This window comes from Pseudophryne corroboree, chromosome 5, assembly GCF_028390025.1.
Source record: "Pseudophryne corroboree isolate aPseCor3 chromosome 5, aPseCor3.hap2, whole genome shotgun sequence".
NCBI lineage: Eukaryota > Metazoa > Chordata > Amphibia > Anura > Myobatrachidae > Pseudophryne > Pseudophryne corroboree.
In genome coordinates this window covers 201,714,381-201,741,507 of record NC_086448.1, presented here as the reverse complement: position 1 = coordinate 201,741,507, position 27,127 = coordinate 201,714,381, and the positions used below count along the sequence as shown (strand labels likewise).

The 27,127-nt window shown below is 44.8% G+C and overlaps 1 protein-coding gene across 2 annotated transcripts in view; it reads left to right on the top strand.

Annotated features, from left to right (window-relative positions):
* The window catches only part of MKX (mohawk homeobox), a 151,578-nt gene that overhangs the window by 53,072 nt on the left and 71,379 nt on the right, over positions 1–27,127 (top strand). For both annotated transcript variants that reach the window (XM_063924849.1, XM_063924850.1), the window contains exons 4-5: positions 7,509–7,662; positions 24,417–24,752. In XM_063924849.1, the coding sequence (XP_063780919.1) occupies positions 7,509–7,662; positions 24,417–24,752 (490 nt within the window). The remainder of the gene's footprint in view (positions 1–7,508; positions 7,663–24,416; positions 24,753–27,127) is intronic.

The window sequence follows — 27,127 nt, the reverse complement described above, 5'->3', positions numbered from 1 at the left end:
AATAATCGGAGCACACTCTCCCTGCTGCAGCATGGGGGCCCTCCCCCGACGGCTCCTGTTGCCAGTGGTCGGCCTCATTGGGGTGGAGGGGGGGCAATCAGCGGGTGCACCCAGGGGATGGTAGCTGGTGGGAGGGGGATAGCCCTCTGTCTTGGGTGCCGTGGGCCCCCTTAGGGCTTAATCTGACCATGGATTAATGAGCATTTATTTAGACCATATAATCATTCTCCCACTGCTTGGGGATTAAGCTCTCTGGATATCATGTTCTAATATTTCCACAAATGGGGCAGACGGCTTTTAATGCCTGTCACCAAATAGATGTTGTCGTACATGGTTGACAGTCGGAAAAGCAGTACTTTGTGAGGTTGAGATAACAGGTAATGCTGAACCTGGGGGAGAGTCCAAGGGCCTCAAGTATAAAGTGGAGTTGAAAGGTGTCCTCTGTGATAAAGTAATGAGATGGATGGATTCTGGCATTCACTGAAATTGACACTGAGGGAGTTGGTGGTGTGGTTTGCAGGAGCTTGGTTACAAGAGGAAGGGATTTAGTGGTCAGTGGACTGCTTCCGCTGTCATCCAAAGTTTTTGAACTTGTCACTGACTTCTGATGAATGCGAACCAGGTGACGTATAAGGGAGGATGTTCCTAGGTGGTTAACGTCCTTACCCCTACTTATTACAGCTTGACAAAGGCAACACACGGCTTGACACCTGTTGTCCGCATTTGTGTTGAAATAATTCCACACCGAAGAGGTGATTTTTTTTGTATTTTGACCAGGCATGTCAATGGCCATATTCGTCCCACGGACAACAGGTGTCTCCCCGGGTGCCTGACTTAAACAAACCACCTCACCATCAGAATCCTCCTTGTCAATTTCCTCCCAAGCGCCAGCAACACCCATATCCTCATCCTGGTGTACTTCAACAGTGACATCTTCAATTTGACTATCAGGAACTGGACTGCGGGTGCTCCTTCCAGCACTTGCAGGGGGCGTGCAAATGGTGGAAGGTGCAAGCTCTTCCCGTCCAGTGTTGGGAAGGTCAGGCATCGCAACCGACACAATTGGACTCTCCTTGGGTATTTGTGATATAGTAGAATGCACAGTTCTTTGCTGTGCTTTTGCCAGCTTAAGTCTTTTCATTTTTCTAGCGAGAGGATGAGTGCTTCCATCCTCATGTGAATCTGAACCACTTGCCATGAACATAGGCCAGGGCCTCAGCCGTTCCTTGCCACTCCGTGTCGTAAATGGCATATTGGCAAGTTTACGCTTCTCATCAGACGCTTTCAATTTTGATTTTTGGGTCATTTTACTGAACTTTTGTTTTTTGGATTTTACATGCTCTCTACTATGACATTGGGCATCGGCCTTGGCAGATGACGTTGATGGCATTTCATCGTCTCGGCCATGACTAGTGGCAGCAGCTTCAGCACGAGGTGGAAGTGGATCTTGATCTTTCCCTATTTTAACCTCCACATTTTTGTTCTCCATTTTTTAATGTGTGGAATTATATGCCAGTATCAATAGCAATGGCCTACTACTATATATACTGCGCACAACTGAAATGCACCACAGGTATGGATGGATAGTATACTTGACGACACAGAGGTAGGTAGAGCAGTGGCCTTCCGTACCGTACTGCTATATATACTGGTGGTCACTGTCAGCAAACTGCAAAACTAAAATGCACCACAGGTTTAGAATCTAGATGTATAGTATACTTGACGACACAGAGGTAGGTAGAGCAGTGGCCTTCCGTACCGTACTGCTATATATACTGGTGGTCACTGTCAGCAAAACTCTGCACTGTACTCCTCCTATATAATACTGCTGGTCCCCAGTCCCCACAATAAAGCAGTGTGAGCACAGATATATGCAGCACACTGAGCACAGATATGGAGTGTTTTTCAGGCAGACAACGTATACTGGTGGTCACTGGTCAGCAAAACTCTGCACTGTACTCCTCCTATATAATACTGCTGGTCCCCAGTCCCCACAATAAAGCAGTGTGAGCACAGATATATGCAGCACACTGAGCACAGATATGGAGTGTTTTTCAGGCAGACAACGTATACTGGTGGTCACTGTCAGCAAAACTCTGCACTGTACTCCTCCTATATAATATACTGGTGGTCCCCAGTCCCACAATAAAGCAGTGTGAGCACAGATATATGCAGCACACCGGGCATAGATATGGAGTGTTTTTCAGGCAGACAACGTATACTGGTGGTCACTGTCAGCAAAACTCTGCACTGTACTCCTCCTATATAATATACTGGTGGTCCCCAGTCCCCACAATAAAGCAGTGTGAGCACAGATATATGCAGCACACTGAGCACAGATATGGAGTGTTTTTCAGGCAGACAACGTATACTGGTGGTCACTGGTCAGCAAAACTCTGCACTGTACTCCTCCTATATAATACAGCTGCTCCCCAGTCCCCACAATTAAGCAATAAGCACAAATATTTTTGCATTAAGAATTCAAGATTAATAAACGGAGAGGACGCCAGCCACGTCCTCTCCCTAACATTTCCAATGCACGAGTGAAAATGGCGGCGACGCGCGGCTGCTTATATAGAATCCGGATCTCGCGAGAATCCGACAGCGGGATGATGACGTTCGGGCGTGCTCGGGTTAACCGAGCCATACAGGAGAATCCGAGTATGCCTCGGACCCGTGTAAAATGGGTGAAGTTCGGGGGGGTTCGGTTTCCGAGGAACCGAACCCGCTCATCACTAGTATATATGTCTGATTGCTATGGACTTCATGCCAACATCACCCACTGTATGTATTAAATCAGTTCTTTTCTGGGTAGACATTCATAAGGCAGCATTGTAAGCAGGCCCGGCACTACCCGCTCAGCAAAGGGATGCAGTGCGGGTAGGCGCCAGGCAGGAGAGGCGCTCTACCTGCCCTGCATCCCCGCTGCTGCGCCTGGGCCCCCTGCTGCTGCTGCTGGGCTGTGCCTGTCACTGCATGACAGGCGCCGGCACCTGAAAGCCTCCTTTCCTCTCCCCCTCCCGTCCTGTGACAGTGACTGATCGGATGGAGGGGGCAGAGCTAAATGGGTGGAGGGGGTGGAGCTATACGTGACCATCAGGCTGCAATACCACATGATGCTCCAGATCCTGCCAGCCACAGCCAGGGAGAGTAAGTGAGAAAGTGTGTGTGTGTGTGTGTGTGTGTGTGTGTGTGTGTGTGTGTGTGTGTGTGGTGTGTGTGTGTAAGTAATAAGTATGTGTATTTGTGTATGTGTGCGGGGGAGGGGGGGATGTGAATAAATTGCACTTCTGTGGGCGTTACATGTAAGCTGCGCTACTACTGGGGCGCTACGTGTAAGCTGCGCTACTACTGGGGCATCACTACTGGGGCGTTAAGTGTAAGCTGCGCTACTACTGGGCCGTTACATATAAGCTGCGCTACTACTGGGGCATTACGTTAAGCTGCGCTACTACTGGGGCGTTACATGTAAGCTGCGCTACTACTGGGGCGTTACGTGTAAGCTGCACTACTACTGGCGCATTACGGTAAGCTGCGCTACTACTGGGGCGTTACGTGTAAGCTGCGCTACTACTGGGGCGTTATGTGTAAGCTGCGCTACTACTGGGTTTATTATGTGTAAGCGGTGCTACTACCGGGGGCATTATGTGTAAGCTACGCTACTACTGGGGCATTACGTGCAAGCTGCGCTACTATTGGGGCATTACGTGCAAGCTGCGCTACTATTGGGGCATTACATGTAAACTGCGCTACTACTGGGGCGTTACATTAAGCTGCGCTACTACTAGGGGGTTACGTGTAAGCTGCGCTACTACTGGGGCATTATGTGTAAGCTACGCTACTACTGGGGCGTTACGTGTAAGCTGCGCTACTACTGGGGCGTTATGTGTAAGCTGCGCTACTTCTGGGGCGTTACCTTAAGCTGCTCTACTACTGGGCGTTACTACTGGGGTGTTACGTGTAAGCTGCGCTACTACTGGGGCGTTATGTGTAAGCTGCGCTACTACTGGGGCGTTACATGTAAGCTGCGCTACTACTGGGCCATTACGTGTAAGCTGCGCTATTACTGGGCATTACATTGAGCTGCGCTACTACTGGGGCGTCACGTGTAAGCTGCGCTACTACTGGGACATTACATGTAAGCTGCGCTACTACTGGGGCGTTACGTGTAAGCTGCGCTACTACTGCAGTGTTACGTGTAAGCTGCGCTACTACTGGGGTGTTACGTGTAAGCTGCGCTACTACTGGGTTTATTATGTGTAAGCGGTGCTACTACCAGGGGCATTATGTGTAAGCTACGCTACTACTGGGGCATTACGTTAAGCTGCGCTACTACTGCAGTGTTACGTGTAAGCTGCGCTACTACTGGGGTGTTACGTGTAAGCTGCGCTACTACTGGGTTTATTATGTGTAAGCGGTGCTACTACCAGGGGCATTATGTGTTAGCTACGCTACTACTGGGGCATTACGTTAAGCTGCGCTACTACTGCAGTGTTACGTGTAAGCTGCGCTACTACTGGGGTGTTACGTGTAAGCTGCGCTACTACTGGGGCATTACGTTAAGCTGTGCTACTACTGCAGTGTTACGTGTAAGCTGCGCTACTACTGGGGTGTTACGTGTAAGCTGCGCTACTACTGGGTTTATTATGTGTAAGCGGTGCTACTACCAGGGGCATTATGTGTAAGCTACGCTACTACTGGGGCGTTACGTGTAAGCTGCGCTACTACTGGGGCATTACGTTAAGCTGCGCTACTACTGGGGCATTGTGTTAAGCTGCGCTACTACTGGGGCGTTACGTGTAAGCTGCCCTACTACTGGAGCGTTACGTGTAATCTGTGCTACTACTGGGGCGTTACGTGTAAGCTGCACTACCGCTGGGGCGTTACGTGTAAGCTGCGCTACTACTGGGGTCATTATGTGTAAGCGGCGCTACTACTGAGGTCATTATGTGTAAGCGGTGCTACTACTGTGGCGTTATGTATAAGCTGTGCTACAACTGGGTGTAGTATGTTATGCCGGCGGTTGGGACCCAACCGCCGGCATACCGGCAGTGGGGTGAGTGCAAAAGATCCCCTTGCGGGCTCGCTGCGCTTGCCACGCTGTTTATTCTCCCTCCAGGGGGGGTCGTGAACCCCCCAAGATGGAGAATAGTTGTCAGTATGCCGGCTGTCGGTATGCCGGCTGTCGGGATTCCGGCGCCGGTATACTGAGCGCCGGGATCCCAACAGCCGGCATATCAAATACCACCCCTACAACTGCTGTGTTATGTGTAAGCAGCGCCACTACTGGGGGCTTTTTAAGTGGGGGTACAATTGTGTGGCCATGCCCCTTCCTTGTGAGACCACATACCTTTTTCGACGTGCGCTGTCCCTTTGTAAAGTATGGGAGGGCGCAAATTTATAGTTTGCAGGGGGGCGCCGAACACCCTAGCACCGGCCCTGATTGTAAGGTTACAAGGGGAACATATTAACACTCTAAAACACACATAACAGGTGTAATGCAACCCTAATGGGATGTAGATGACTTTCTTAAGCTAGAAGGGGTTTCCTTTTTTTTTATTCGGCCAGCTGTTATGTCCTGTAACTCCACAGGTTTCATTGTGAGGTTGCGTTGTGTACACTAATCACATTGCATAATATGAAACAGATCTAAGATGGTTATTACTACAAATTGATCTTTTCAAGACACTATTTAGCAGCTTAGAAAAGCTGAATATAATGTAACCAACATGGTGTAAAATTCCAGCACTAGATACAGTTGTATCGGGCGGAATGTATGGAATCAGTATTCTTGAGCAATGCTGTGTTATTTAGTTTTTCTCTTTAGCCGATAGTTTTGGGGGAATCTGGAGACAATTTAAAGGGGCTATCTGCAAACTTTGCCATTTATGATATCTTATTAGGTGCACATGTAACCATGAACTAACCTGTCCTAATACATTAGTTTGAAGTACATTACACATTTACTGTATACCATTTTCCCCTATGCAGATGTTTTCAGAAAGACTATGAACTAGAAAGTGTAATTTGCCTGTTACCTAACACGGTTTTATATTATCGATCTAAGTAAGCTATGAGGGGTAAGCTGCGCCCTAACAGAAATTTGGTCTTCTGTAGACCAGCCCACGCCCACATAATGGCACTCAGCTCCCCGATAACATCACTTCAGTTCCTTACTTGTTGGTCAAGGGTCATCTGCATTTCCAGAGCATAGCTTACAAATGTAGAGATGTTAGGTCAAAGTATGACCTGCTATCATATTTGGATACCCACTTTATTAATTCTGTTATTTATTTATTTATTTATTGTAATAATAATTTTTCTAACCCTCATTTAGCCATTTATAGCGTAGGAGATGCTGTCTATATTTCAAGTGTTATATGTTGCCAATTTAAAATTGGTTTACATGTACTGAATTGTAGGCATGTTTTGCATTATACAACTGTGTGACGTAAAGAATTTGATAGCTATTGGAAATGTGATGTATAATAGTGTATAGCACCAGTTCAGTGGTAGTATAAATATCAGGGATATCACTGAAACGTATACCGTGATGCAAAATTGGGAGCACCTTCAAAATGCAGTTACTGTGCTTGTCAGTAATTACAGCATTTCCAGTACACAGCACCATACTTCAACTATATCACTGTTTTATGTCTAAAAATCCCATCTTCCTGTTCTTGTATTTTGTATCAAAACAGTGAGACGTCCATTGCTAGCCTCAATGCTTTATTAGGGACAATGGATAATCTCTTACTAGCTTGGGAAAGTTCTTCACCATCTAATGTTTCTGTAAAAGGGGGGAATTCAATTGTTTTTTGGACACCCATAATTGCATATCACCCCGTCACTTTAGATGGGGCATTATGCAATTGTTTTTTTCTGGTGCTGGATGCCCACCACTGGTCGTGATGTGAACAGTGCAGTTTAGGCACCCAAACATGACACTTTTTTCACACTTCTGCTGCCACCTCTGGAAGCTAGGAGCAGAAATCATGGTAGCGTGCCCGTCGGCAGAAACAATTGAATAGCTGCTGACAGGCGCACACGGGTGAATGGGGCAGCAAAAACAATTGAATTTCCCTCAAAGGGGGTATTCAGTTGTTATTTTAGCTGTCAGCCAGCAGTTGGCGCTCAATAGAGTTATTCAATTGTAGTTCTGTTCAGGGCGGCAGCTTGCACCAACAGGACTTTTTTAGTTGCACCCATTAGTCTAGTCAGGTTTGGCTGCTTTATGTGGATAAACCCAACACTAATAGACGCGATAAGCGCAATAACCGCCATCGGCGATATCAGTTGAATTCCCCCCAGAATGTCTTTGTTTCTTACATGTTTATTCTCTTTTGTAATTTGCTGCACAATATATCAGCACATTCAATAAAAAAATTAATGACATTATTATCTGCATATGGATGTATTAAATCCTGAGTGATGCGTGTTTGTTCTGCATTTTAGTTTGCTGTTTACAGATATTGCTGAGCTGTGTGTAACAGGTGCTTTATTTTTAGGTTTCAAATTGGTTTGCAAATGCAAGACGTCGCCTCAAAAATACTGTGAGACAACCAGATCTGAGCTGGGCTTTGCGGATAAAGCTATATAATAAATATGTACAAGGAAATGCCGAACGCTTGAGTGTCAGCAGTGAAGACTCCTGTTCCGAAGGTTTGCTTCTTTTCTTTTGTACTATGTAGCTATCTACTCATGGGACATTGCATTTAGAAAATAGGGGTAAGATTTAGCTGTTGCCTAGGTATCATATTGTTACTGACAAAAATTTATAGGAAATGTTGGGCTTATTATTTATTAGTTGAAATTGGGCCTGATTCTGATTTGGAAGTAAAGCAAAAAAGCAAGTAACTTTGTATCTGGAACAAATCATGTTGCAATGCAAGAAGTGCGAATACAATTATATTTTTTCTGTGCAGGGTAAATACTGGCTGATTTTGCATGTAGAATTTTAGATTTCAGTGTGTACACACCCCTCCAAAATCTAAATCTCTTTGCACATGATACATCTGCCCCACCCATAGTGCAACATTGTTTTGCCCAGGTGCACAGTTACTTGCTTTTTAAAAAAAACTTTACTTCAAAATCAGAATCAGGCCCAGTATACGCATAGGTTATTTTGCAGACAGGATAATAGGAAATGAAACCGGTTAGCATGAAGTGATATGATGGTATTTATAGGCAAGATATCTATCTCATTTCAGTAGTTGATGATTTACCCTACTATTACCATTAGCCAATAAATTGTTGATAATGAGTGAGTCAGACATAAACCTTTGTACTCTATTTGTTAATACAGAAAATAAATAAGGCGGCACTCAGTAAATGCCTTGGTATACATGGTACAGACTGCCTGGCAGTATAAATCCTATGTATGGATGCAACACAAAAAAAAGATAACTGTTGCCCGTGCTTGTCCTCACTTTTGCAAATCTGTTTACAGGTTGAGTCTCCTACATACTTACCTACTTTTAAACTGTCCTGTTTGTGAGAAGCCCAGGGAAGACAAGCAGGTGGGCTGTGATGGGGGAAGGGCCAGAGCACTTGTGTTATTAGGCCCCACCCACTCATGGCAAATTGCTGTGAATCCCACACATTTGAAGGGTGGGGCCTAAATGGTGCAATTAACATAGAAACACATCACTAGGCCCTGCCACCTCTACAGACCGCGGATTCCAGTTACTGTTCTCATTTGCCTACTTCACTAGGAAGGGAGCAGAATGTGGGAGGGATGACCACTTTTCCAGGGGACTACCCCAGAAATCATAAATCCCCTGCAGAATGCGGGAGAGTAGGCATGTATGGTCTTCCATATCCAAAATTCCAAAATATGCAATATTCCAAAATACTGAATTTTTTGAATGTTACTGAGAAAGTGACACCTTTGCTTTCTGATGGTTCCGTATACACAGTCAAAAATTATTAAAACATTGTATAAAACTTCCTTCAGGCTTTGTGTATAAGGTGTATATGAAACGTAAATGCATTCTGTGTTTAGACTTGGGTCCCATTCCCAAGATATCTCATTATGGTATGTAATTTATAGAGAATTCTAAAATTCAAAATACTTCTGGTACCAAACATTTTGGATATGGGAGACTTAACCTGTATAGCTATCAAACTGACACATGTTATATCTGCCTCCCCTGCAGTGCACATGGGCCCTCATTCCGAGTTGTTCGCTCGCAAGTGAATTTTAGCAGATTTGCTCATGCTAAGCCGCCGCCTACTGGGAGTGAATCTTAGCATCTTAAAATTGCGAACGATGTATTCGCAATATTGCGATTACACACCTCGTAGCAGTTTCTGAGTAGCTTCAGACTTACTCGGCATCTGCGATCATTTCACTGCTTGTCGTTCCTGGTTTGACGTCACAAACACACCCAGCGTTCGCCCAGACACTCCTCCGTTTCTCCGGCCACTCCTGCGTTTTTTCCGGAAACGGTAGCGTTTTTTCCCACACGCCCATGAAACGGCCTGTTTCCGCCCAGTAACACCCATTTCCTGTCAATCACATTACGATCGCCAGAACGATGAAAATGCCGTGAGTAAAATTACTAAGTGCATAGCAAATTTACTTGGCGCAGTCGCAGTGCGGACATTGCGCATGCGCATTAAGCGGAAAATCGCTGCGATGCGAAGATTTTTACCGAGCGAACAACTCGGAATGAGGGCCTTGGTTTTGCCCAACTGCTAACAAAATTCCTGCTGCGATCAACTTGGAATTACCCCCCGTATGCGGTAGAGTCATGTTGCATCTATGTGTGTGAATCTTATGCACATATTTATTAACATTATTTTTACTAACATAAGGTGAGAAAAAGGTGTTTTCACACTCTTTTCACACTATTTTAGTATCACCTGAATGTATCAAAGGACTTTTGGAGCAGTTTTCATGAAAAAGTGCTCCAAACCCTTTAATTCTCATTTTTTCAGTAACCAGATCGTATTTCCCATACTTACTGTACTGTATAATGGGAAATGCAACCTGGACAAAAAAAAAAAAAAAAAAATTCTGCAGTGAGCCATCTTCAGATAGTGTCATCACAGGGATCACTGTACTTCTGCACAGCTTTCCAGCCAGTGTGATCAGCTGTGTATGTCCAATGTCATATCATACTTATCTTCCTAGGGATCAGTGCTCCGGTGAGAGCTACTGGTCATCGGGGCTCCCTGCTGCTCCTATGACCCCCGGGTAGTAAAGTGATGCTGCAAAGCAACAGCTCACTTTACAGCACTGGGGATCACAGAAGCAGGGAGACATAATGAATGGCAGCACTCCAGGAGCACTGATCACTGATCCATGCCTCTGGTGAATATTATCAGCTAGGGGTGGTTTGTCACAACAGGGGGAGGGGGGATGTTTGGCATCAGCGATTGTTTATGACAAATACCCCAATTTGGCTGCGGAGTGGCATTGCAGGGACAGAGCTTTCTGCATGCAATAATTTATACATTCATGCGATGGCACTGCAGATTGGGATTTTATCACATACCATCTGAGTGGATGGTGATAAATCAGCCCCTGAGTCATACACAACTCAGTCATCTCCACTTGTGTCTCAAGGCGGGTAACTGGGTGGTAACAGTCCCTGTGTACAGTATGTATGGTAAGTGTGACGAGAGTGTGTAGGTGGTGTGCAGGTGGAACTATGGGCTATGAAGGATTTTCTGATGGATCTCTTGCAAGAATAGGACAGTGATGATGGCTGTGTGCGACCAAACATGTGGGTTGTTGTGTGCAGTTGCATAGATGTATGCATCTTAGCATACGGGTGAATGTTCAAATGTGCACATAATTCGGGTGTTATTATGGCTGACTTGTGGTTAACTCTGCATTAGCCCCAGTGTTCTGTTTTTGGTGGTACACATGTAATGATGTTACATATAAAACACCCCTGCTCAAAAACATACTAGGTAAAAAACAGCGCAACAGCATGTATGGCAAGTCTGCTGCCTGTCCGCTGATAGAAATAGTATGATACATTGCTCTTTACTCCACACAGTGGTCTGAGAGGGAACTGCAGTATTGCACTATATATATATATATATATATATATATATATATATATATATACAGGTTGAGTATCCCTTATCCAAAATGCTTGGGAACAGAGGAATTTTGGATATCGGATTTCTCCGTATTTTGGAATAATTGCATACCATAATGAGATATCATGGTGATAGGACCCAAGTCTAAGCACAAAATGCATTTATGTTACATATACACCTTATACACAATGCCTGAAGGTCATTTTAGCCAATATTTTTTATAACTTTGTGCATTAAACAAAGTGTGTGTACATTCACACAATTTATTTATGTTTCATATACACCTTATGCACACAGCCTGAATGTCATTTAATACAATATTTTTAATAACTTTGAGTATTAAACAAAGTTTGTGTACATTGAGCCATCAAAAAACAAAGGTTTCACTATCTCAGTCTCACTCAAAAAAGTCTGTATTTCGGAATATTCCGTATTTCGGAATATTTGGATATGGGATACTCAACCTGTATATATATATATATATATATATATATATATAAAATTAACTCAAGATGTCATACATGAAACATACACGTGGAGATATTTGATCCCTTACATGCGGGTTACGCAAAGGTAGCCTATATACTGTATTTATATTTAGATTGGAGGCTAGCCAGACCTTCTAAGAAAGGAGGACTATTTCTGTGAAGCAAAAGTTACATATTAAAGTCTAAAAAACACAGTTACTATACCCAGAGCCAGCCGGGAATGTTTATTGGTACAGAGATGAAGTTTGTTAGTGAAGGTTGTAACACAACAATACAGTCCATAAAGGAGGTCACGACCGAACCTGTGATTGAAATACAGGTTTACTACCTAGCCTGTCCTTCCTGAGTGCGTGACCCTAGTCTTCCCTGTCTCATTAGACTTGGCAAAATAAACCTTTTTCTGATTCATTCAACCTTCATTCAACCTGAGTCAAAGTTGTACATTATACACAGAGCTAAGGGATAATAAACAAAATGGGATTTTATTAAAAGGGAGTTCTATTAAAGCTATTGGTTGCGTATTTTAAAGGTTTTTAGCACTTGAAAATCATATTGCCTTTAAATTGCAGAAAAAACAAACAAACAAACAAACAGTGCTTATACGAGCCATAAATTCCAAATTGGCTTTTTCATACATGATGCAAGTAGATATAATACGTTATTCACTAGTTACAAGCCCGTCACAATGGCAGAATGACATAACAGTAATGTCAGCGCAGGCGGCTGCGCGCTCCTGAATGGAGCAACACTTGAATTGCTCCTTCAAGATCCATCTAGTGGCCGCCGGCGTGCCAAATACATGAATTCTCCCCATAGAGGTGAGGAGCAGCGTCAACCTTTTATTATATAGGATTACTGCCTGCCTCCACATAAATTACAAGCACCGGAAGCTTCTCCCGCATCTTTATCCCTTCATCTCTGTCAGTTTTAGTGCTGTTATGGTGCTTCTTGGTGCATTTCCGGCCGACTTACATGCAAATGTGATCACACCCATTATGTTTATTTCAGTGTATGCAATACTAAAACTGTAACTGATGCATTTCATAATCTCTAGATTAATTTCGTTTTAGGCATTTTATTATTCCTATAAATGTTTACCAAGTACCCCTTATTTATAGAGGGGAATTCAATTGTAATTTTTGCTCGGAGCCAGCAGATGGCGCCCAACGGAGCTATTCAATTTTAGCTAGGATTGGCTGCCGACACCAGCATTTCACTCCCCGGTGGGTGGTGAGTTGAAATGCGCAAAAAGTAACCTGTTTGAGCATTGAAACGGGACTTTTCACATCACGCCCATTAGTTTGGTCTGGTTTAGCCGCTTTATGCAGCTAAACCTGCAAAACAATTGAATTTCCCCCATAGTTTCTCAGATTTATTGATTTTTCATGTGTGTGTGTGTGTGTGTGTGTGTGTGTGTGTGTGTGTGTGTGTGTGTGTGTGTGTATACATATCTAGCTAGAGACAGGAGCACACTTGTTTCCAAAACATTGCCTTTTCCACATAATGAACATATATGTTTATTGAAAGTTCCTATGTGCGCCGCTTCTACTTTAACTATAATACCTCTACACAACATTTTCTTTATTTTTGGTAGGTGCTTGCCTTTGCATTTATTATATATATATATATATATATATATATATTGATAGATATAGATATATAGATATAGACTGCTCAAAAAAATAAAGGGAACACTAAAATAACACATCCTAGATCTGAATGAATGAAATATTCTTATCAAATACTTTGTTCTTTACATAGTTGACTGTGCTGACAACAAAATCACACAAAAATTATCAATGGAAATCAAATGTATTAACCCATGGAGGTCTGGATTTGGAGTCACCCTCAAAATTAAAGTGGAAAAACACACTACAGGCTGATCCAACTTTGATGTAATGTCCTTAAAACAAGTCAAAATGAGGCTCAGTAGTGTGTGTGGCCTCCACGTGCCTGTATGACCTTCCTACAACCCACACAAGTGGCTCAGGTAGTGCAGCTCATCCAGGCTGGCACATCAATGCGAGCTGTGGCAAGAAGGTTTCCTGTGTCTGTCCAGAGCATGGAGGCGCTACCAGAAGACAGGCCAGTACATCAGGAGACGTGGAGGAGGCCGTAGGAGGGCAACAACCCAGCAGCAGGACCCCGCTACCTCTGCCTTTGTGCAAGGAGGAACAGGAGGAGCACTGCCAGAGCCCTGCAAAATGACCTCCAGCAAGCCACAAATGTGCATGTGTCTACTCAAACGATCAGAAACAGACTCCATGAGGGTGGTATGAGGGCCCAACGTCTACAGGTGGGGGTTGTGCTTACAGCCCAACACCGTGCAGGACGTTTGGCATTTGCCAGAGAACACCAAGATTGGCAAATTCGCCACTGGCGCCCTGTGCTCTTCACAGATGAAAGCAGGTTCTCACTGAGCACATGTGACAGACGTGACAGAGTCTGGAGACGCCAAGGAGAACGTTCTGCTGCCTGCAACATCCTCCAGCATGACCGGTTTGGCAGTGGGTAAGTAATGGTGTGGGTAGCATTTCTTTGGGGGGCTGCACAGCCCTCCATGTGCTCACCAGAGGTAGCCTGACTGCCATTAGGTACCGAGATGAGATCCTCAGACTCCTTGTGAGACCATATGCTGGTGCGGTTGGCCCTGGGTTCCTCCTAATGCAAGACAATGCTAGACCTCATGTGGCAGAAGTGTGTCAGCAGTTCCTGCAAGACGAAGGCATTGATGCTATGGACTGGCCCGCCCGTTCCCCAGACCTGAATCCAATTGAGCACATCTGGGACATCATGTCTCGCTCCATCCACCAATGCCACGTTGCACCACAGACTGTCCAGGAGTTGGCGGATGCTTTAGTCCAGGTCTGGGAGGACATCCCTCAGGAGACCATCCGCCACCTCATCAGGAGCATACCCAGGCATTGTAGGGAGGTCATACAGGCACGTGGAGGCCACACACTCTACTGAGCCTCATTTTTACTTGTTTTAAGGACATTACATCAAAGTTGGATCAGCCTGTAGTGTGTTTTTCCACTTTAATTTTGAGGGTGACTCCAAATCCAGACCTCCATGGGTTAATAAATTTGATTTCCATTGATCATTTTTGTGTGATTTTGTTGTCAGCACATTCAACTATGTAAAGAACAAAGTATTTAATAATAAGATTTTACTTACCGATAAATCTATTTCTCGTAGTCCGTAGTGGATGCTGGGACTCCGTCAGGACCATGGGGATTAGCGGCTCCGCAGGAGACAGGGCACAAAAATAAAAGCTTTAGGACTAGGTGGTGTGCACTGGCTCCTCCCCCTATGACCCTCCTCCAAGCCTCAGTTAGGATACTGTGCCCGGACGAGCGTACACAATAAGGAAGGATTTTGAATCCCGGGTAAGACTCATACCAGCCACACCAATCACACCGTACAACTTGTGATCTGAACCCAGTTAACAGTATGACAACGTAGGAGCCTCTGAACAGACGGCTCACAACAATAACAACCCGATTTTTTTGTAACAATAACTATGTACAAGTATTGCAGACAATCCGCACTTGGGATGGGCGCCCAGCATCCACTACGGACTACGAGAAATAGATTTATCGGTAAGTAAAATCTTATTTTCTCTGACGTCCTAGTGGATGCTGGGACTCCGTCAGGACCATGGGGATTATACCAAAGCTCCCAAACGGGCGGGAGAGTGCGGATGACTCTGCAGCACCGAATGAGAGAACTCCAGGTCCTCTTTAGCCAGGGTATCAAATTTGTAGAATTTTACAAACGTGTTCTCCCCCGACCACGTAGCTGCTCGGCAGAGTTGTAATGCCGAGACCCCTCGGGGAGCCGCCCAAGATGAGCCCACCTTCCTTGTGGAATGGGCCTTGATAGATTTAGGCTGTGGCAGGCCTGCCACAAAATGTGCAAGTTGAATTGTGCTACAAATCCAACGAGCAATCGTCTGCTTAGAAGCAGGAGCACCCAGCTTGTTGGGTGCATACAGTATAACCAGCGAGTCAGATTTTCTGACTCCAGCCGTCCTTGAAATATATATTTTCAATGCCCTGACAACGTCCAGCAACTTGGAATCCTCCAAATCGCTAGTAGCCGCAGGCACCACAATAGGCTGGTTCAGGTGAAACGCTGAAACCACCTTAGGCAGAAACTGAGGACGCGTCCGCAGTTCTGCCCTGTCCGAATGGAAAATCAGATATGGGCTTTTATACGATAAAGCCGCCCATTCTGACACTCTCCTGGCTGAAGCCAGGGTCAGTAGCATGGTTACTTTCCATGTAAGATATTTCAAATCCACCGATTTGAGTGGCTCAAACCAATGGGATTTGAGAAAATCCAAAACTACATTAAGATCCCACGGAGCCACTGGGGGCACAACCGGGGGCTGTATATGTAGTACTCCTTTTACAAAAGTCTGGACTTCAGGAACTGAAGCCAATTCTTTCTGGAAGAAAATCGACAGGGCCGAAATTTGAACCTTAATGGACCCTAATTTGAGGCCCATAGACAATCCTGTTTGCAGGAAATGTAGGAATCGACCCAGTTGAAATTCCTCCGTCGGGGCCTTCCTGGCCTCACACCACGCAACATATTTTCTCCAAATGCGGTGATAATGTTGTGCAGTCACCTCCTTCCTGGCTTTTACCAGGGTAGGGATGACCTCTTCCGGAATGCCTTTTTCCCTTAGAATTCGGCGTTCAACCGCCATGCCGTCAAACGCAGCCGCGGTAAGTCTTGGAATAGACACGGTCCCTGCTGAAGCAGGTCCCGTCTTAGAGGTAGAGGCCACGGATCTTCCGTGAGCATCACCTGAAGTTCCGGGTACCAAGTTCTTCTTGGCCAATCCGGAGCCACGAGTATCGTTCTTACTCCCCTTTGCCGTATAATTCTCAGTACTTTTGGTATGAGAGGCAGAGGAGGAAACACATACACTGACTGGAACACCCACGGTGTTACCAGAGCGTCCACAGCTATTGCCTGAGGGTCTCTTGACCTGGAGCAATACCTGTCCAGTTTTTTGTTGAGGCGGGACGCCATCATATCCACCTTTGGTTTTTCCCAACGGTTCACAATCATGTGGAAGACTTCTGGATGAAGTCCCCACTCTCCCGGGTGTAGATCGTGTCTGCTGAGGAAGTCCGCTTCCCAGTTGTCCACTCCCGGAATGAACACTGCTGACAGTGCTATCACATGATCTTCCGCCCAGCGAAGAATCCTTGCAGCTTCTGCCATTGCCCTCCTGCTTCTTGTGCCGCCCTGTCTGTTTACGTGGGCGACTGCCGTGATGTTGTCCGACTGGATCAACACCGGCTGACCCTGAAGCAGGGGTTTTGCCAGGCTTAGAGCATTGTAAATCGCTCTTAGCTCCAGTATATTTATGTGAAGAGACATCTCCAGGCTTGACCACACTCCCTGGAAGTTTCTTCCCTGTGTGACCGCTCCCCAGCCTCTCAGACTGGCATCCGTGGTCACCAGGACCCAGTCCTGTATGCCGAATCTGCGGCCCTCTAACAGATGAGCACTCTGCAACCACCACAGAAGAGACACCCTTGTCCGTGGAGACAAAGTTATCCGCTGATGCATCTGCAGATGCGATCCGGACCATTTGTCCAGCAGATCCCACTGAAAAGTTCGTGCGTGGAATCTGCCGAATGGAATCGCTTCGTAAGAAGCCACCATTTTTCCCAGGACTCTTGTGCATTGATGCACAGACACTTTTCCTGGTTTTAGGAGGTTCCTGACAAGTTCGGATAACTCCCTGGCTTTCTCCTCCGGAAGAAACACCTTTTTCTGAACCGTGTCCAGAATCATTCCCAGGAACAGCAGACGTGTCGTCGGGGTCAATTGAGATTTTGGAAAATTCAGAATCCACCCGTGCTGTTGCAGCACTACTTGGGTTAGTGCTACTACGTCCCCCAGCTGTTCTCTGGACCTTGCCCTTATCAGGAGATCGTCCAAGTAAGGGATAATTAATACGCCTTTTCTTCGCAGAAGAAACATCATTTCGGCCATTACCTTGGTAAAGACCCGAGGTGCCGTGGACAATCCAAACGGCAGGGTCTGAAACTGATAATGACAGTTTTGCACCACGAACCTGAGGTACCCTTGATGTGAAGGGCAAATTGGGACATGCAGGTAAGCATCCTTGATGTCCAGGGACACCATAAAGTCCCCTTCTTCCAGATTCGCTATCACTGCTCTGAGTGACTCCATCTTGAACTTGAATTTTTGTATGTACAGGTTCAAAGATTTCAGATTTAGAATAGGTCTTACCGAGCCGTCCGGCTTCGGTACCACAAATAGTGTGGAATAATACCCCTTTCCCTGTTGTAGGAGGGGTACCTTGACTATCACCTGCTGAGAATACAGCTTGTGAATGGCTTCCAATACCGTCGCCCTGTCTGAGGGAGACGTTGGCAGAGCAGACTTTAGGAACCGGCGAGGGGGAGACTTCTCGAATTCCAACCTGTAACCCTGAGATACTACCTGCAGGATCCAGGGGTCCACCTGTGAGTGAGCCCACTGTGCGCTGAAATTCTTGAGTCGACCCCCCACCGCCCCTGAGTCCGCTTGTAAAGCCCCAACGTCATGCTGAGGGCTTTGCAGAAGCCGGGGAGGGCTTCTGCTCCTGGGAGGGAGCTGCTTGGTGCACTCTCTTACCCTTTCCTTTGCCTCGGGGCAGATATGACTGTCCTTTTGCCCGCTTGTTCTTATAGGAACGAAGGGACTGCGGCTGAAAAGACGGTGTCTTTTTCTGTTGGGAGGGGACCTGAGGTAAAAAGGTGGATTTCCCGGCGGTTGCCGTGGCCACCAAATCCGATAGACCGACCCCAAATAATTCCTCCCCTTTATACGGCAATACTTCCATATGCCGTTTGGAATCCGCATCACCTGACCACTGTCGCGTCCATAAACTTCTTCTGGCAGATATGGACATCGCACTTACTCTCGATGCCAGAGTGCAAATATCCCTCTGAGCATCTCGCATATAAAGAAAAGCATCCTTTAATTGCTCTATAGTCAATAAAATACTGTCCCTATCCAGGGTATCAATATTTTCAGTCAGGGAATCCGACCAAACCACCCCAGCACTGCACATCCATGCAGAGGCGATGGCTGGTCGCAGTATAACACCAGTATGAGTGTATATACTTTTCAGGGTAGTTTCCAGCCTCCTATCAGCTGGATCCTTGAGGGCGGCCGTTTCAGGAGACGGTAACGCCACTTGTTTTGATAAGCGTGTGAGTGCCTTATCCACCCTAGGGGGTGTTTCCCAGCGCGCCCTAACCTCTGGCGGGAAAGGATATAATGCCAATAACTTCTTTGAAATTAGCAGTTTTCTATCGGGGTTAACCCACGCTTCATCACACACTTCATTCAATTCCTCTGATTCAGGAAAAACTACAGGTAGTTTTTTCAGACCCCACATAATACCCCTTTTTGTGGTACTTGCAGTATCAGAGATATGCAAAGCCTCCTTCATTGCCGTGATCATATAACGTGTGGCCCTACTGGAAAATACATTTGTTTCTTCACCGTCGACACTAGATTCGGTGTCTGGGTCTGTGTCGACCGACTGAGGTAAAGGGCGTTTTACAGCCCCTGACGGTGTCTGAGACGCCTGGACAGGTACTAACTGGTTTGCCGGCCGTCTCATGTCGTCAACTGATTTCTGTAACGTGCTGACATTATCACGTAATTCCATAAACAAAGCCATCCATTCCGGTGTCGACTCCCTAGGGGGTGACATCACCATTACCGGCAATTGCTCCGCCTCCACACCAACATCGTCCTCATACATGTCGACACACACGTACCGACACACAGCAGACACACAGGGAATGCTCTTATCGAAGACAGGACCCCACTAGCCCTTTGGGGAGACAGAGGGAGAGTTTGCCAGCACACACCCAAGCGCTATAAATATATAGGAACAACCCCACAGAAGTGTTGTTTCCTTTATAGCAGCTTAATATATCAATATCGCCAAAAAAGTGCACCCCCTCTCTGTTTTTTTACCCTGTTTCTGTAGTGCAGTGCAGGGGAGAGTCCTGGGAGCCTTCCTCGCAGCGGAGCTGTGCAGGAAAATGGCGCTGTGTGCTGAGGAGATAGGCCCCGCCCCCTATTTCGGCGGGCTCTTCTCCCGGTGTTTGTGAGACCTGGCAGGGGTTAAATACATCCATATAGCCCCAGGGGCTATATGTGATGTATTTTTAGCCAGAACAAGGTATTATCATTGCTGCCCAGGGCGCCCCCCCCCAGCGCCCTGCACCCTCAGTGACCGCTGGTGTGAAGTGTGCTGACAACAATGGCGCACAGCTGCAGTGCTGTGCGCTACCTCATGAAGACTGAAAAGTCTTCTGCCGCCGGTTTCTGGACCTCTTCACTTTTCGGCATCTGCAAGGGGGTCGGCGGCGCGGCTCCGGGACCGGACTCCATGGCTGGGCCTGTGTTCGATCCCTCTGGAGCTAATGGTGTCCAGTAGCCTAAGAAGCCAATCCATCCTGCACGCAGGTGAGTTCACTTCTTCTCCCCTAAGTCCCTCGTTGCAGTGAGCCTGTTGCCAGCAGGACTCACTGAAAATAAAAAACCTAATAACTTTTTCTAAGCAGCTCTTTAGGAGAGCCACCTAGATTGCACCCTGCTCGGACGGGCACAAAAACCTAACTGAGGCTTGGAGGAGGGTCATAGGGGGAGGAGCCAGTGCACACCACCTAGTCCTAAAGCTTTTATTTTTTTGCCCTGTCTCCTGCGGAGCCGCTAATCCCCATGGTCCTGACGGAGTCCCAGCATCCACTAGGACGTCAGAGAAAAGAATATTTCATTCATTCAGATCTAGGATGTGTTATTTTAGTGTTCCCTTTATTTTTTTGAGCAGTGTATATATATATTGTCCAGCAGCAAATCGCACTGACTTATATTAAATAAACGGAGCGTGCCAGGTCAAATATTCATGCATAGACCGTACCACAGGAGGTCCACATGGGACAAACACCCGGAGACCAGCACACCACAAATTAGAAAAATAGAAAAACAGGTTTTAGTGAAAAAAGCATCAGTCCTTTTGTATAAATAGCAGCATTATACGCATCCTAATATTAAGGATGTAGTCAGCAATCAGGTACATGGCCATCCCTATGGCCCGTTTCGGTTATTGCACCTTCCTCATGGGGTCAGCTATGAGGAAGGTGTAATAACTGAAACGGGCCGTGGGGCATACTGCCTACTTTTGAAAAAGCATTTCAGGGAGATTGTGAAAGTAACACCTATCAACACGGACGTGTACTGCTACATCGGAGAGGCGTGTCATGAAAATGACTTACATCCAAATGTAAATGATCCCCAAAGTTAGTAAAATGTACTTGTTGAAGAAAATACACTGATATTTTGCAGGCTTTGTTTGTGTATTGTGTTTTACAAGAGGTGCCATATACTGTAAGTGGCCACGAGAAACTTTATTTAAAATGCATGTAGCCATAGATATCATTGTGCCTTATAACCAATGCAGGGAAATGACACTGATTTGAATGTATGCATCTCTGAATTTGTTTTTCCCCCAAGAAAGTAATAGCTACATAATGGGGATAAGGTGCAATCAGAGAGAGTGCTGGTCTATTCAGGGAGTCAGGGAGATTGCTTCTATTTCACGGAGTCTCCTGCAGAATGAGGGAGGGTAGGCAACTATGCTGTGGGGATGGCCATGTACCTGATTCCTGACAACAGCCTTAATATTTGGATGAGTATAATGCCGCTATTTATAGTTTATACTAAAGGCCTGATGCTTTTTTCCATTAAAAACTGTTTTTATATTTTTCTAATTGGTGGTGTGCTGGTCTCCGGGTGTTTGTCCAATGTGGACCTCCTGTGGTACGGTGTGTGTGTATATATATATATATATATATATATATATATAAAAAAAATATATATACATACAGTGGGGTTTGAAAGTTTGGGCACCCCAGGCAAAAATTCATTTTAATGTGCAAAAAGAAGCCAAGGAAAGTTGGAAAAATCCCCAAAAGGCATCAAATTACAGATTAGACATTCTTATAACATGTCAAAAAAAGTTTGATTTTATTTCCATCATTTACACTTTTTATTTCCATTATTTACACTTTCAAAAGAAAACAAAAAATGGTGTCTGTAAAAGTTTTGGCCCCCTTCAGAGTTAATACCTTGTACTGCCCCCTTTGGACAGCTGAGACCTGGCAGTGTCATGGATTGTTCTCAATCATCGTCTGGAAAGACCAGGTGATGTCAATCTCAAAGGTTTTAAAAGCCCAGACTCATCTGACCTTGCTCCAACAATCAGCACCATGGGTTCCTCTAAGCAGTTGTGTAGAACACTGAAACTGAGAATAGTTGACACTCACAAAGCAGGAGAAGGCTATAAGAAGATAGCAAAGCGTTATCAGATGCCCCTATCCTCTGTTCGGAATGTAATTAAGAAATGGCAGTCATCAGGAACAGTGGAAGTTAAAGCAAGATCTGGAAGACCAAGAAAAATATCAGACAGAACAGCTCGCAGGATTGTGAGAAAAGCAAGTCAAAATCCACGTTTGACTGCACGATCCCTCCAGGAAGATCTGGCAGACACTGGAGTTGGAGTACACTATTCCACTATAAAGAGATACTTGTACAAATATGGTCTTCATGGAAGAGTCATCAGAAGAAAACCTCTTCTACGTCCTCACCAGAAAAATCAGCGTTTGAAGTTTGCAAATGAACATATAGACAAGCCTGATGTATTTTGGAATAAAGTTCTGTGGACCGGTGAGGTTAAAATAGAACTTTTTGGCCGGAATGAGCAAAGGTACGTTTGGAGAAGGAAGGGCACAGAATTAAATGAAAAGAACCTCTGTCCAACTGTTAAGCATGGGGGTGGATCAATCATGCTTTGGGGTTGTATTGCAGCCAGTGGCACAGGGAACATTTCACGAGTAGAAGGAAAAATGGATTCAATAAGATTCCAGCAAATTTTGGACGCTAACTTGATGCCATCTGTGAAAAAGCTGAAGTTAAAGAGAGGCTGGCTTCTACAAATGGATAATGATCCTAAACACACCTCAAAATCCACGGTGGATTACATCAAGAGGCGTAAACTGAAGGTTTTGCCATGGCCTTCACAATCTCCTGACATCAACATAATTGAAAATCTATGGATAGACCTTAAAAGAGCAGTGCGTCACAGACAGCCCAGGGATCTCAAAGAACTGGAAGACTTTTGTAAGGAAGAATGGGCGAAGATACCTCAAACAAGAATTGAAAGACTCTTGGCTGGCTACAAAAAGCGTTTACAAGCTGTGATGCTTGCCAAAGGGGGCAGTACAAGGTATTAACTCTGCAGGGTGCCCAAACTTTTGCAGACGCCATTTTTTGTTTTCTGTTCTTTTGAAAGTGTAAATGATGGAAATAAAATCAAACTTTTTTTGACATGTTATAAGAATGTCTAATCTGTAATTTGATGCCTTTTGGAGATTTTTCCATCTTTCCTTGGCTTCTTTTTGCACATTAAAATGAATTTTTGCCTGGGGTGCCCAAACTTTCAAACCCCACTGTATATATATATAGTATAGTGCATGTTTGCTTAGAATTTAAAGGGCTGAAGCGCAACTTAGATCTCTTGAGCTATCCACAGTAGAGAAGCTAATAAATTTCAGATGTTTGAAATGTGATCTCATCTTATTAGTGGATGGCCGCAGAGATGTTTGCGGTACAATCTCCACTATGCTCTATTTCCATAAATATGCAGTTCATGTTTATTACTCGCAGGTCATATTACACTGTTTGCATTTTAGTTTCTCTGTTGTATGTTCAGATTAAAAATAGTATTTTTAAATAATATTCCAATATTTTAAGCAGCAAACACTATTATGTTTAAAGTTGTAAATGTCATTTGCGTTCAAGGTTCTCTAAACTATTAATTTAAGCTCACACGCGTAGTAGACTGCACTACATGTGTGAACTACTTCAAGTATTGATGGAACTGCTCAAAATTGGTTGAATTTAGCTTGATTATTTTTTTTACCGTTTATAATCTAAATTTCAAAACATTCCAGAAAACATTTGTACTGATTTATCAAACGCTGTCACTGTCTTGGAGAATTAGGGCCTATTTCAGCATGAGTTGTAGGTTTGCGAGAAATGCTTAGGGTAACCCCCTGTCTCTGCAGCCTAGCTCTGAAGGCAGTCGCCAGGCCGCCATGTTTTGGGTCGCAGCAGCTATGTGTGACGTCATGCATCGCAATCTAAGTCCTCGCGCATGCGCGCAAATAGTGATTTTCGCACTTCAGTGAGTCAAGCTGAATTAGGCTCTTAGTTTGTTCTTAGCAGGTTCACTTTCAACTGGTTCAGAGCCTTAAGTCTAGAACACAATGAAAGTTATTTACAAATAAATCTGCAAATGTACAGTTATCCATAGCAGTCATAGCATAGCATGGTGCCCCCGCTCACTGATATTGCAGACCCCAGTCCCATCGTACACTTGATGTCAAGAATACACATAGCTAGCATGGGGGGAGCTGCGGAGTAGCAGGAAGGTGGCACCTGGGCTGCATCACTTCTTGCAATAGGCAGAACAGAGTGTTGGGGTGCCATCAAGAGGAGGCAACAGTTTGGGGTGCCATCAATAGGAGGCGACAGTTCAGCACCTTCAGCCTTGTGCCCTGAGTGGTAGCAAGGATCACACATCCCTGTGGTAGATTTGATAAACAATTATGTTGAACATTGAAAACAAATGTCTACTGGTAGTTCCTGTAGGTTACTGCACTGTATATATACTGTAGATGGATTTGCACTTTAAACACAGATTTCTGGTATGAGAGGACACTGAAAATCTTACGCCTCTTTATTACATTTCAGATGGAGAAAATGATCCAAGGAGTCACACTAATGAGGAAGGATATGACAAGCCCATCCATCATACTGTGATTAATAACCAGAGCTCAGTCATCAAGTCAGGGATCAGAGCAGAAGCTACTAACAATGAAGATTATGTGTCCCCTCCGAAATACAAAAGCAGTTTATTGCACCGTTATCTCAATGACTCCTTACGGCATGTCATGGCCACTAATGCGGTTATGAGGGAAAAGACAAGGCAGAGGAACCACTCAGGGTCATTTAGCTCCAATGAGTTTGAGGAAGAGCTTGTATCCCCTTCATCCTCGGAAACTGAAGGCAACTTTGTCTACCGAACAGGTAAGGGTCTGTTCTATTCAGCATACAGGATCAGGCTAGTGATGAGAGTAGTCAAGTGTGGGACACATGGGACATAGACCATAAGCTCTCTGAATTGCAGATCCACATATAGAATGCCATCACTCTGACGGTGCCTGGTTCGGCCAGTGAGGATGCCAGTCAGGAGTGAATCATGAAATCTTTATTGCTGCTGTTTCTGAGCTTGTACATAACACTACATAGGTGTGGCTCCTAAGGCACAGTGAGTCTAGCATTAAGTTCTAATCCATCTGGGACTTATTACCAAGGTCTGGAGTCTGGACACTGAGATCACAGCAACGATGTACAAAAAAACTATTATATTTAGAAACACTTTTCATTTGCTAACCGTTCTGCATTACAGCAGCCCTAATTTCTAAGATGATTATCACCCAGCGGAAACTTACACCTTTCGCCTCTTCCCGGCCTTGCAAAAACGTTTTTATGATCTGTTGAAACCAGACTTAATCACACAGAGAGAAAGTAACTAATGTGGAGTTGGAAATAAACTTGTAGAAAAAGGCGACACATTTGACACTTTTCTATGTGTAAAATTGCTATATGCTACATGCACTGTATTTTCCTGGAAAGAAGAGTAGTCTTTGCCATCATTTCTTAAGAAGTTTACTGTATCTCCATTTGAGGGTAAGAAAATAGTTGTTAAACTCACAGAGAGGGTGTCTGTCTCCATTAATTAAACAAGACATACTCAGTGTCAGTTCATTATTGCAGTGTGTCATTGGCATGATTAACATAGTTGACTTTTGCGGTTATTCTTGGCAGTATGTCACTGGGGGCAGAGCACAATGATAACAATTCATAGAGAATTGTGTCGTAAGGACTCTTGCCCTGCTCACTATACCTGGAAAGCATCGGGATGTGGGAGACTTATCCACTTTACCACAAATTTGGGAGTCTACGTGTTATTTATTGGAGATCGACGCCCCCCCCCCCCCCCCCCCGATAATTAAGTATCCAACTCGCCGCAAGTAGTAGGGGTGTAAACAAAATTTATGGAGAAATACAACATTGTTCCAGTGCAGAGACAGCTGATCAGAGACTGCTGTCCCCGCGATCCCTACACTTAGCACTGCCGCTGCTGCTCATCCATGAGCTTGGGTTCACACATGCGCAAGTTCCACAGAAGGAGCCTGACCGGGGCGGAGGGATCTGAAAGGAGCAGGGCTGTGGAAACAAACTCCAACTGTAGATGGCAAGGGTTCCTGAAATAAAGTTCTGAATATGTTGTGTGCTGTATTTTCAGAGCTTAATGTATTTAGGTCACTATACCAATGTTACAAATTAATATTGCACTTCTATTCATTTCCATAGTGTCATGTTCAATGTATATCACAGCTGCATCATTTTGGCGCACTGTAGTAGTAGGAAGAACAATAGGAGCACATATATATCGGTGACAAATGGGAACTGGAGACAGTGGACTTCCCACTGCCAGCATTAGAGTTACTGTATAAGCTGATAAAGGTTTTTTGTTTTTCCCTAACAGGAAAAAGAAATAGTTATGTTTAAAAAGTATGTCTGAAATACAAATATCCAGCAAATGAAAGGCATGAAGTGAAATTCTGATATTTTGGGACAGTCCTTTAGTTTTCATTGCCCAGAAAATTCCTGGTAATAAAACAGCCACTGTCTTCATCAATTATCTGTGACATCACTCAGCGGGGCTGTAACTTCACAGCAGTTCTCTCTTAGTTAGAACCAGATTACTGCATTTGTCTTTCTATAGCAAAGATTGATTTCTAGGTCATATATTATTTGGGTATTTATGACCTCCTTATCCCTGTATTCCAACCTGCACTTACTGGGTTTATGATGTATAACAAATTATGTGGTATTTTGCGCTCTGTATATTACATGTCATATGTTATGTAAAAGTGATTGCCTGGTTCAGCCATATCCCTCTGTTTTTAGTACTACGTTAGAACAAGTTTTTAGCTAAACTAGTGCTGGCCTTGATAAAAGTTATTCAATGTGAGCTGTGTCCTCATACATCATTGCTGTAGTCGTGCCAAACAGCCCCTCTCGGCTCGCTAGGTCCTGTGAGACTCTGCTTGCGTTGGGCGTCTTTCTTTGATGAAAATGCATCTTTGTGGCAACGCAATGGGACTAAGACATACCAGTAGACTGTGCTGATTAATTTGCTATATGACACTTTTGCTACTGTATATTTGCATGCAACTGAGTCTCTGAATCTGTGTACGAAGTGCTACAATGTAGCAGCCACAGCTTTTTTCCAAGGGATCGGTATGAAATACCTCCAATCAAAATCCCGACGGTCGAAATCCCGACATCAATTGACCGATGGTCAAAATCTCGACAAGGTCAAATTCCCGACA